Source organism: Schistocerca nitens, chromosome 2 (assembly GCF_023898315.1).
Source record: "Schistocerca nitens isolate TAMUIC-IGC-003100 chromosome 2, iqSchNite1.1, whole genome shotgun sequence".
In the NCBI taxonomy this organism is placed as follows: Eukaryota; Metazoa; Arthropoda; class Insecta; order Orthoptera; family Acrididae; genus Schistocerca; species Schistocerca nitens.
The window spans coordinates 794704150-794716820 of NC_064615.1; the positions used below are offsets into that span (position 1 = coordinate 794704150).

General features: G+C 42.0%; 1 protein-coding gene across 4 annotated transcripts in view; it reads left to right on the plus strand.

Moving 5' to 3' along the window:
• LOC126237047 (ATP-binding cassette sub-family A member 7-like) overlaps window positions 1-12671 on the plus strand; it is a 607922-nt gene that overhangs the window by 552516 nt on the left and 42735 nt on the right. For all 4 annotated transcript variants that reach the window (XR_007545025.1, XR_007545024.1, XR_007545023.1 and 1 more), the window contains one exon: window positions 5183-5293. Coding sequence is in view for 1 of the 4 variants with exons in the window: in XM_049946811.1 (XP_049802768.1) it covers window positions 5183-5293 (111 nt within the window). In the remaining 3 variants the exon portion in view is untranslated. The remainder of the gene's footprint in view (window positions 1-5182; window positions 5294-12671) is intronic.

The window sequence follows — 12671 nt, forward strand, 5'->3', positions numbered from 1 at the left end:
TAGAAATGCATCCATAGGTATAGCTTGACAAAAACACATCTCAGTATTGCAGGCAATGGGCTGCTTTGTCCAGAAGAGACAACAAATGATGGAAAAGTAAAACCAGAGGTTTATGATCAGTAATCAAATGAATTTCAGTACACAGAGGAAAACGTGAAATTTTTAGAAAGGGCTTCTTTTTCTGTCTAGGAGTAGTGCTGTTGTGTTTGATTCAGGGATTTGGAAGCATATGCATAGAACGTTTGGAACCGTCCGCATATTTATGGACAAGAATGACCCCAGGGCCATATTGTGTGGTGTCTGTGGCGAAAACAAGTTGTTGACCTGGTTGGGAGGTAACTAAGCAAGGTGTTGAGTGTAATTTTGACTTCAACAGGGTAAAATCATGGTTGCAGGTGGGCGACCAGTGCAAATCAACACCTTTACTTATGGCAGTACGAAATCTTTCCAAGAAAAGCCTGCAACCCTTTGACATTGGTAGAATGCAGAAAAGCTGCAATTCCATTGACATGCTGGCGTAAAGGCTTGATGCAAGCATGCGTGACTACAAAACTGAGGCAGATGATAGATGATGATGATGTTGATGATGATAGATGATGATGATGTTGATGATGATGATGATGATGATGATGAGGTCCCATACTCCGAGGAGCGTAGGGGACATTGCGGGAGACTCGCACCGCTGTACTAGGCAAAGTCCTAGTGGAGGTGGTTTTCCATTGCCTTCCTCTGACCGTAATGGGGATGAATGTTGATGATGAAGATGATAGATAACTGAAAAAATTGCAATTTGTCTAACTTATATTTCAACTCAGTGGCCTGCAGCACTGTGAACAAGGCTCCATAAGTGTTCATCTGTAGAGGAACTGGAGACCACAATATCATCCAGGTAGCTAATGCACCCTAGCACAGAGGCTGAGTTGCACCAAAGATGTTTTGAAAATAGCAGAGGCACAAACTCCACTGAATGGCAAGTGATGGAATTGTTATAACCGGAAGTGAGTATTCATTACAAAGATACATTTGGAATCATCATCCAAAGGCAGCTGCAACTATATTTCAGTCAAGTCTGTTTGGGAACAGTATTGACCCCCAGCAAGCTGAGCTAAGAGTTCATCCTGATGAGGTAAGGGATAGATATCAATAACAGACAGTGAATTTACAGACTATTTTTTAAAATCAGCACTGAGCCGAAGGTGGTTGTTAGGTTTTGTGACAATTATCAATGTAGTAGACCATTCACTAGACAAGACATGGATTACAACACCCAAGGTTGTAAGTTGATCAAGTTCCACTTTCAATTGTTCCTGTAAAGCAATGGGCATTTGGTGGGCATGAAAAAAATGGGGGCACGCCGTCAGTTTCATTGTGATGTGAGCCTCGAAATCAGTAGCACACCCTAAACCTTTCAAAAACAGTGAGGAGAATTCTGAGCATAGCACAGTCAGTTGTTGGTAAAGAATTTATCTGATACCAGATGCTCTTCATCAGAAATAGAGAATCCAAAAATTTTGAAGACGTCTAACCCAAGTTAAGTTTTCAGTATCAGCATCTTCTTCCACTAGAAAGGTCAAAAGCTGAATAACTGCTTTACACAAGATGGGAGTAGAAACTGTCCCAGTATGGATATTTGTTGTTGTAACTCACCAACCAACAACAAGAGAGAGGGGACAAAGCCAGTTATCTGAGATCCACATAGGTTTGAGAATTTCATGAAGTCACTGCTGCACCTGTGTCTTCTTGCATTTGTAACATCTTGCCCATAACAAACACTTCAATATAAAGTTTGTTTGGGGCTACAATCACTTGGAAAACACTGTGCACATCCACGTTAATATATAGTGAATGAGACTGAGAGCTGCTCACGGATTACAAAAATTGCAAGTCACTCAATGCTTTGGGGGCTTGGCCTGTTCTTGTTGAACAAGGCAATGAGGGCACAATGGGGGAGGAGCACATGAGAGCTGTTGTGAGAGAGCTGTTTCTGTGTAGCATGGTTCTGCCCCAAGTGATGTGGAGACCATGATTGCACAGCCACAATGTCATCTGCCCTCCATGAGCTAATCAGTAGTATCTGACGAGGAGAGGCAATGGCAGCTACCTCACAACAAGCTTCTATCTGATTTCCTGTTTCCCTAGATACATTGGTATAAAACTTAATGTAGTGAAGATCTCGAACTCACAGTATGCCGATGATACAGCTTTGTTTGTGCCATCCATAGCCGAGCTACAGAAAATACTTACAGAAATACACTCCTGGAAATGGAAAAAAGAACACATTGACACCGGTGTGTCAGACCCACCATACTTGCTCCGGACACTGCGAGAGGGCTGTACAAGCAATGATCACACGCACGGCACAGCGGACACACCAGGAACCGCGGTGTTGGCCGTCGAATGGCGCTAGCTGCGCAGCATTTGTGCACCGCCGCCGTCAGTGTCAGCCAGTTTGCCGTGGTATACGGAGCTCCATCGCAGTCTTTAGCACTGGTAGCATGCCGCGACAGCGTGGACGTGAACCGTATGTGCAGTTGACGGACTTTGAGCGAGGGCGTATAGTGGGCATGCGGGAGGCCAGGTGGACGTACCGCCGAATTGCTCAACACGTGGGGCGTGAGGTCTCCACAGTACATTGATGTTGTCGCCAGTGGTCGGCGGAAGGTGCACGTGCCCGTCGACCTGGGACCGGACTGCAGCGACGCACGGATGCACGCCAAGACCGTAGGATCCTATGCAGTGCCGTAGGGGACCGCACCGCCACTTCCCAGCAAATTAGGGACACTGTTGCTCCTGGGGTATCGGCGAGGACCATTCGCAACCGTCTCCATGAAGCTGGGCTACGGTCCCGCACACCGTTAGGCCGTCTTCCGCTCACGCCCCAACATCGTGCAGCCCGCCTCCAGTGGTGTCGCGACAGGTGTGAATGGAGGGACGAATGGAGACATGTCGTCTTCAGCGATGAGAGTCGCTTCTGCCTTGGTGCCAATGATGGTCGTATGCGTGTTTGGCGCCGTGCAGGTGAGCGCCACAATCAGGACTGCATACGACCGAGGCACACAGGGCCAACACCCGGCATCATGGTGTGGGGAGCGATCTCCTACACTGGCCGTACACCACTGGTGATCGTCGAGGGGAACTGAATAGTGCACGGTACATCCAAACCGTCATCGAACCCATCGTTCTACCATTCCTAGACCGGCAAGGGAACTTCCTGTTCCAACAGGACAATGCACGTCCGCATGTATCCCGTGCCACCCAACGTGCTCTAGAAGGTGTAAGTCAACTACCCTGGCCAGCAAGATCTCCGGATCTGTCCCCCATTGAGCATGTTTGGGACTGGATGAAGCGTCGTCTCACGTGGTCTGCACGTCCAGCACAAACGCTGGTCCAACTGAGGCGCCAGGTGGAAATGGCATGGCAAGCCGTTCCACAGGACTACATCCAGCATCTCTACGATCGTCTCCATGGGAGAATAGCAGCCTGCATTGCTGCGAAAGGTGGATATACACTGTACTAGTGCCGACATTGTGCATGCTCTGTTGCCTGTGTCTATGTGCCTGTGGTTCTGTCAGTGTGATCATGTGATGTATCTGACCCCAGGAATGTGTCAATAAAGTTTCCCCTTCCTGGGACAATGAATTCACGGTGTTCTTATTTCAATTTCCAGGAGTGTAGATAATGCTGGTTATCATTTTGGAGTCAGAATAAATGCCAAGAAAACTAAATGGATGTCAATTGAAAGAACTCCTGGTAAAAACAAGTCCATAGTCATTAATGGTAGCAAAATCTAGAAAGTAACCAAATTTAAATATCTCGGATCTGTGATAAATTCGAAACTTGATTATGATGAGGAAATTAAGATTATGTGGGACAGTCAAAGAAACATTCCGAAAGCTACGAAATGTGCTGATATACACAGACATGCTGCTCCAACTGAGAATAAGGGTGATACAGTGCTATGTTATCCCCGTCCTACTCTATGGAGTGGAAACTTGGTCAATTAAAGCAGCTTCTCTAAAGAGATTACAAGCAACAGAAATGTGGTTCTTGTGCCGATTACTAAAAATACCATGGATTGAGAAAGTGAGCAGTGCTGAAGTGCTGTTTAGAGCCGGGGTGGATAGAGAAGTAATGGGGACAATTAAAAGAATAAAGACTTTGTACCTGGGGCACATTATGAGAGGCAATTAATTCTAGAAGGCAGTATAGAAGGAAAGTGCCCACCAGGTAGAAGGAAGCAATCATGGTCACAGAATATCAAGACATGGACTGGCATCAACAACTTTGAAGAGCTGGTTCAAGAAGCAAGGGAACGCCGCCTGTTAGCAGCCAATGCACTACAAGTGTATGGCACCAAGAAGAAGAAGAAGAAGCAGAAACACAATATTCAAATTCCCACCAACCAACTTATAATTTGCTTCCACATAAAGGAAAATACAGACAAACTGAATGAAGTTGTAATAAGTACAACACACTAAATCAGGGGTTACATTAATGCACAGTATAACAGTAATGTGTTCCCGAGTGCAGTGCTTGCTGTGCCAATTGTGCCAATGCGAGTCAGCCTCTTTAAGCCAGCTGTGGATGCATGACATATTTAATTTTGCACAGTCCCTCTATAGAGCTACAACAATCTCTTTCATGGATGTATCAGGCTTCCTTGAGTTGAGATTCTTCCAGTGGATCTCAACCTGCCGTACATTTTCCCAACAATATTTATCTGCTTGTTCCACCTTAATTTTCTGCAAATGGAACCTCTATATAGATAAAGGCTGTGAATGATTCCAACAATTTCTTGACAACTGTGTAATCAAACCGATACCAATTCCTTTCACCATTCTTGTGCATTACAGGTCATCTGGTTATACAGCGTGTCTGTTACATCTTTGCATAATGCGCTAATCTGGATCTGGAGTTTATGTTAAATTTAGTAAAAAGCAGATAGCTTGGTGTGAAGTACACACATTCCACCAGTTTCCTTATCATCCATTACTGTCCCCTGTTCTCTGGCATCTTTCTCTCTTACCATCTTCCAACACACTCTCTCTCTGACAAACTGAAATCCGTATTACTTGGTATGATGCAAAATTTGTGGCACACAAATGCATCTCAGTTTTATTCGAAGAGTAAGTAATTATTGTTTCTTATGTCATAGTTAAAGAAGCATAATTTTCACTTGCAGGTGTATAGAGGAAATACTACTGCTGTTAATCAATTATCATTTGGTGTACAACCTGGTGAATGTTTCGGTTTGCTTGGTCTTAATGGTGCAGGAAAAACAACAACTTTTAAGGTAAGCTGTGATGTGTATTAAAATAGTCCATTAACATCTGAATGTTGCATATGCATTGAATATTTCCTCTAACATTTCTTTATACTTGTGACCTTAAGATATAAATTGTCTTATAATTGTGGCATCTACATAGGTCACCTTTTAGGGTAGCATGTGGCCCAGATACTGTGAAAACTTGTTCCATGGGACAACATAACTGTATGTTGTGAGTGATTTAACACAGAAACTTCTTTTTAAAAAAATTCCAAAATTAGATTTTTGTACAAGGTGCTAAATGATTGGTGGAGTATTGATTTAATATTTGCAAATCGATTTCCCTTATTACAAATGGACGGGAAACACAGTGATACAAATATTCCTTTCTAAGCTTTAGAACTAAATGCTTTATGTTAATAAATATCTATATAATTTTCTGACTTTGTTATTGCTTAACGTGTATGAACACAACAAAAACAAATTTCGATTGATATTAATGCACCTAATCCTTATATTTCTTTTGCTGTGGTAATAACAGTTTTTATAAAATACCTCAAGAATCTTGATTTACAAGTGTTCATTCTTCAGCTCTGTTAGCAATAAGACTCTAAAGTTACCCAACCTGTACTTCAATTGGAATGTTTACTTAAAATAACCCGTACTGCCCTGAGGGGTCTTCCGTAATATCTCTGAATCTGTCTAATAAACTGGGACAGGTCTCCATTAGTTTTGTGTGCAGACCTCTTTTACAAAAGTGCCAATGGCTTAGGACCTGTGATACATGCAAAATCAAACTTTGAACATTTTAAGATTAGGCAGATTTGTGGATTTTTTGCCATGGAGGAAATGCAGTGACTCCTAACACAAAACCATGCATAGTTATTAAGTGCTAACGGCAGCCAAGTCACAGGCAGTGCTAGTATTAACAAATGTAACAAATACGTATTTCTGAGCCACCAGCATTGATGGCTTTTCCTCCCTTTAATGTGCAAAGTGAAGAATGGGGTGGTCACCAGATGACTGCAGTTACATTTTTCAGCTTCTGAAATTTCAGACATGACAAGAGAAAGACAAGTTCTTGCCTTGAAATCTTGAACTGTGTTAACTAAAATCAAAACTAGAGCCCTAACAAATCTGGTAAAACTTGAGTTGCCTATAACATTTTCTTTGTTTCAAGAACATTTTTCAATGAAGGAACATTATTACAGCTGGGTTAGACCTTTTGTTGCACAAATAGAGCCCCAGACAATTTTGTGCAGACTGGGCCACTGACCAAGTCAATGTAATTCTAATTTTGAATGTTACATTTGGCAAAAGTACACTGAATCTGTAATGTTATAGTTGTTTTACCTGTGATTTGGAAGTGAAAAACTACACAGGATGTAATAGGATCTGTGTCTGGTTGAAAAGTTTTGTAGATTAAATGACTCTCCATCCAGTCCAGATAACGATGACTGTAGGAGACCTGGAAATATTAATGATAGATCCAAATCAATGTCCCCCACAGGTGAGAGTATTAAAATCCTAGTAGATAACTGCAGAAGCATTTGCAACAAAAGCGCCAGAGTTTGAAGTGCTCCTGAAAAGCAGTGAAGCTCGCATAGTAATAGGTACAGAGAGCTGGTTAAAACCTGAAGGCAATAGCATCGAGATTTTTAGGGTAAGTTCCTACTACCCATCACTTCCTGATGCTACCGAAAACTTCAGAGAAAACTGTGTTCACTTGTAAAAATGTTCCCCAATCATACTGTAATCACTGGTGCAGACTTTAATTATCCAACAATCAATTGGGAAAATTATAGTTTTGTTAGACATCCTGTGAAACATCAATAAATGCCTTCTCTGAAAACTACTTAGAACAGATAGTTTGGAACTCCACTCATGATGGAAGTATACAGGGTGCGGCACTTAAATCCAGATAAATTTCAGTTTGAATTTCCCTTCATATTGCAGCTCTGACAGAGGTTGTGACTGGCGTTCTTGAAAGCAGTAAGATCCTCAAAATGGCCAAGATGTAATGAACAAATGCAGAGTACAACTGAAGAGTCACGATTATCTTACTGATTACAATAGTGTGGCCAAGTATAATGTTTTGGAGAAGGCACCGCTAACCCGGCTAGGAAACTTCATTTGAGGAAGCATGAGTCACGAACTGCAGCAGACATTGAAAAGGATCAGGTGCTGATTTCAGAGGACCCTACATCAAAGGAGTTTTGGCCCCCTAATAGCCTGGATTTGAACCTCCTTGACTACAATGTTTGGAGCATAGTTGGAAGAGTTACCAATAAGATGAGGAACCCTATTTCACATCTCTACACACCGCTATTGAAGCAGCATTCGCGAATAGTGACAGCACTATTTTAAAGAGTGTGTACAATCTTTTCAGGATAATATTGGAGACAGTAATTCTGGCTGAAGGAGGTTACATCGAATAATGTTACCACTACTTATATGTAAAAGGATTTTCATTTTCATGTGTATTTTGTTTTAATAAGTTTGCTTTTAATTATTAGATCTAATGGCAAGCAATAGGCCTGACCTCTTTGAGGATGTCCACATCAAAACTGGTATCAGTGACCATGAGGCAGTTGTAGCAACAATGATCACAAAAGTACAAAAGGCAACTGAAAGACGTAGAAAGAGAGAAAAGTTCAGTAAACTAGATAAATAAACAGTAGTGTCACATCTCAGTAGGGAACTTGAAACTTTAAGCACAGGACAGGAGCATGTATAGGCTTTATGGCTCAAGTTCAGAAGAGTAGTTGACCATGCATTGGATAGATATGCACCCAGTAGAGCAGTTCATAATGGGAAGGACCATCTGTGGCATACAGTTGCTGTAAGGAAACTTTCAAAGAAACATGGACTACTGCTTAACAGTGTAAAACAAAGCATAAGGCTGTAGACAGAGAGATGCTGAATAAAACGTGTTTGGCTGTCAAGAGAATAATTCATGAAGCCTTCAACGGATACCATCACAGGATACTGTCAGACAATAGTGGCACCATAGTTAGTGTCCAGTGATTCGTGGATGAGACAGGAACTGAAATTGAGGGTAGCAAAGACAAAGCAGAAAAGCTTAACTCCATTTGTAATGTTCCTTTGCAAAGAAAAAACCAGAAGAACTGCCCCAATTTAATCCTTGTACCACAGAAGAGATAAGTGAATTAAGTTTTCGTGTCAGTAGTGTTGAGAAACAGTTGAAATCGTTTATATTGAACAAAGCTCCAGGGCGTGGAATCCCTATCAGATTCTATACTGAATTTTCAGCTGAGTTAGCTCCTCTTCTATCTATAATCTATCATAGATCTGTTGACCAAAAAACTATTCACAGTAGATAGAACAAAGTACAGGACACAACTCTTTGACAAGAAGGGTAGTACAAGTGATCCATAAAACTATCATCCAGTACCCTTGAAGTTGATTTGTTGCAGAATATTAGAATATATTTTGAGATGAAAGAGATGAAACATAGTGAGGTACCTTGAAGAGAATGACCTCCATTTCAGCTAGCAAGGATTTCAAGAACATCAGTCATGTGAAATCCAACTTGGACTTTTCTAGCATGACATGCTGAAAGCTTTGGATCAAGGCAGTTAGGTAGACACAATATTTCTTGATTTCTGCAAAGCATTTGACTCAGCACCACATCAATTCTTATTATCAAAAGTATGATCGTATGGAGTATCAAGTGAAATTTGTGACTGGATTGTGGATTTTTGGTAGGGTGGATGTAGCAAGTTAACATGGATGGAAAGTCATTGACAGATGCAGAAGTTACTTTAGGTGTCACCAGGGGAGCGTGTTGGGACCCTTGCTGCTCACATTGTATATTAGTGACCTGAAGGACAATAGTAAGCTCGAGACCTGCTCCCCCCCCCCCACTTACAGGGCCATCCGCACTGCCACCCACGCCGCCCCACAGCCCGCACACTATTCGTTCATTTCTTTCGTCAGCAGTCAACTCGATTCAGTCGAGTTATCGAGTAGTTGTACTTTCCCATGTAGCACGCATGTCCGCGTCATTTCATTTTATTTGTTTCTGTGTGAAACATAGATAGCTAACACATACGTATGAGAAAAGTCGCAGCCATTATAGTGGTCACGATACGTTATTCTGTCTGGCATTTATTCGAGAAAAGTAGCGAATATTATACTGTTGTCTTGTACAGAGAACCTTCGATACACAGCGTTATAAGCCTGGACTATTCGCCGAATAGGAAGCAGCTTTTCATTCAGAAGCAGAAATATTAAGACTGAAGAATGAATAAGCAAAAACTCTTAGTTTTAGCAAGTGTGAGTGTGAAGGTTAGTCGAGAGTGATCAGCTGATTGTGAAGTATTAATAATAGTAATTCATAGTAATTTCTCAGTAAAAATATTGTCTTGTATATGTGTAATCAGTTTAAATAAAACTTCCTTTAACTTTGTATGTGACTTGACTATTCGTTATTATGGTAAAAGTAAAGGTAGCTCAAGATATCATTAGCGCTCCCGCCTTGAGGTTTTTCTGTATCTACTGCTTCATGGTTGCTTGCAGGGTATAGATGTAGATGTAGAAGTAACGTGAATAACTCAAGCCTCTGCATCTGCTTGTGCAGACCAGAGTTTACTTATGACAGATGGAGACATTGCAGCAGTTATTTCCCCCACTTCTGATCTTACAAAATGTCATGCTACATCCCATGGGGCTTCCTTTTCCCCCATGGCCCACACAATACTGTAAACAATCAGATGAGCAGCAACAGGTCATATCTGTGGTAGTGCCATTGCCCGGCTGCAAGCACTGCTTCCTATACCATGAGCAAAGCATAAGCCCCCATCAATGCACTACATATGACATATCAGCAATGGAACCCCAAGAATTAAGTGCAGTCGATTTAGCTGTGGTCAGTAGGGGTGAATATTGGAGACAGGAGGCATACCTGCATGTTATGCACAAAGTGAGTGAGGCTGCGTATCATCAGATCATTGCAAGTGACAGCCACTATGTCACGTAACATTAAGTGGAAAGCTGAAACAGTCGAATCCATATCCAAGTCAGGTGGGAAACACACCAATTCATGTTGGTCAAAGGTGGGTCATGTTGCATGAGGAATTGGGACAGCGCAACTGCACTAGTGTGTAATGTAGTGACATTGTGTATGGAATAGTAAAAATTAGACAAGTATGGCACACAGGGCTGGAGCCAATGGATGGTCTGGTAAGCAATGCTTAGGACCAAAGATGGCGAGTGGCGATGTGTGGAATGTGACAAGATGAAATTTCTGTCCATAGAGGAATGATTTAAATTTCTGAACTGCATAGGTGACGACTTCCATTCAATTTGAGAGTAGTAGATAAGGTCTTAAAATCATTATGTGCTCTATATTTATGGGTCATGTACTGTGGGGGGGAAGCATTCGTCACTGCCACCAGCGGCAGGCAAGGGATGTATGTTGTCGAGCACGTTGCCCACTTAAGGCAATCTTTCAAACCATGGGAAGTTTGTTGACAGCTAGGTGACCATTTGAAATGTGCGCCTTGGTATTGTAGTTGGTTCAGTAGGTAAGAGTGTTCAGCTAGTTTTGCAATGAAGAGGCCATAATAATTTATTTTACTCAGAAACACTTATAACTCTTTTACATTCATTGTTGGCTCCATATTTCCATATTGTCAATCACTACTTCGTACCCTCCATCACTGATTCAAGTCTATTGGCTGAGAGTTTGATTCACAAATATATTGAGGCAAATTGCAAGAAAGAACACTTGGGCAAGTTGAATTTGAGTCCTTCCGCTGCCAGCCTATAAAACGAGAGCTCGAGATTGGGACAGTTGCAAGATGTATGTTTTAGCAGCTCCAGCACAAACATGTCTCAACCTGCAGGAATGAACCAAGTGAGTGATAAAGTGCAGTCTTCTCTTTGGTGGCAAACACACAGTGAAGTTACTGCTTAACACTAGAGCTGCTGTGTCCTTGCTAAACCAACCAACTCACTTACTTACATTTAGGGTCACCATCCTTGCAGGCAGCGAAGACAAACCTTCGGGCTTACCGTTATGTGCACCTGCTGTTGTTGTGGTCTTCAGTCCTGAGACTGGTTTGATGCAGCTCTCCATGCTACTCTATCCTGTGCAAGCTTCTTCATCTCCCAGTACCTACTGCAACCTACATCCTTCTGAATCTGCTTAGCGTATTGATCTCTTGGTCTCCCTCTACGATTTTTACCCTCCACGCTGCCCTCCAATGCTAAATTTGTGATCCCTTGATGCCTCAAAACATGTCCTACCAACCGATCCCTTCTTCTAGTCAAGTTGTGCCACAAACTTCTCATCTCCCCAATCCTATTCAATACCTCCTCATTAGTTACGTGATCTACCCACCTTATCTTCAGCATTCTTCTGTAGCACCACATTTCGAAAGCTTCTATTCTCTTCTTGTCCAAACTGGTTATCGTCCATGTTTCACTTCCATACATGGCTACACTCCATACAAATACTTTCAGAAACGACTTCCTGACACTTAAATCTATACTCGATGTTAACAAATTTCTCTTCTTCAGAAACGCTTTCCTTGCCATTGCCAGTCGTGCACCTGCTAGGGGAAACCTGCTAGGGGACACTAAATTATAATTACGTACAGCCAAGTCACTCATCCAGGAACCTTCCTTGTGGTAGCTAACACCAAAGTGGGCAACATTTTTGGGTAAACTCTTTCCACCCCTTTAGTGTTTACAGTTCATGACATTAAATGGCACATGCCATGCAATCCAAAGAGCTCTGCATCGCCATAAAGACTTTTGTGACAGACATTCTCAAATCTTCTCACTGGGATGTTAGGAAATGGTTTTGAAGCTCTTAAAGTGATGGCTAGCCTATACTCTTTTAAAGCTCACCCAGTACCCCTGGCTGTAAACAACGTACTCAAAATGGAGCTTGACAGACTCACTCACAAATATTTGTTAAAGCCTGTTCCGCATAGTCAGTGGACCACTCCACTGGTAACCTTACACAAGCTCAACAGTGCTTTGAGACTTTGTAGTAGCTTCAGGCGACAATAAATGCACAGGCTGAAGTGCAAACTCTTACCCTTTCTGGGTGAACTCTTTGTAAAATTAGGCCATGACACCTTTTTCAATAAAATTTACCTTGCAGAGCTTTGTTTAGAGATTCCCTTGTCTACAGCATCATAAGCTTACATAGTGCTCAATACACTTAATGGCCTCTATCGTTGTAGTCAGTTACCTTTTGGAATCTCATTAGCTCAACCTGCCATAATCCAACATTTTATAGGTCAACTACTACAAGGTATTCCTAACTGGCAGATACCTTGATGTCTTGGTTACAGGAGTGACTCCAGATCTGGAGGACCACTTTCACAAAATCAAACTTTTGTTTTTTAGAGGCTGGCAGCAAAATGAC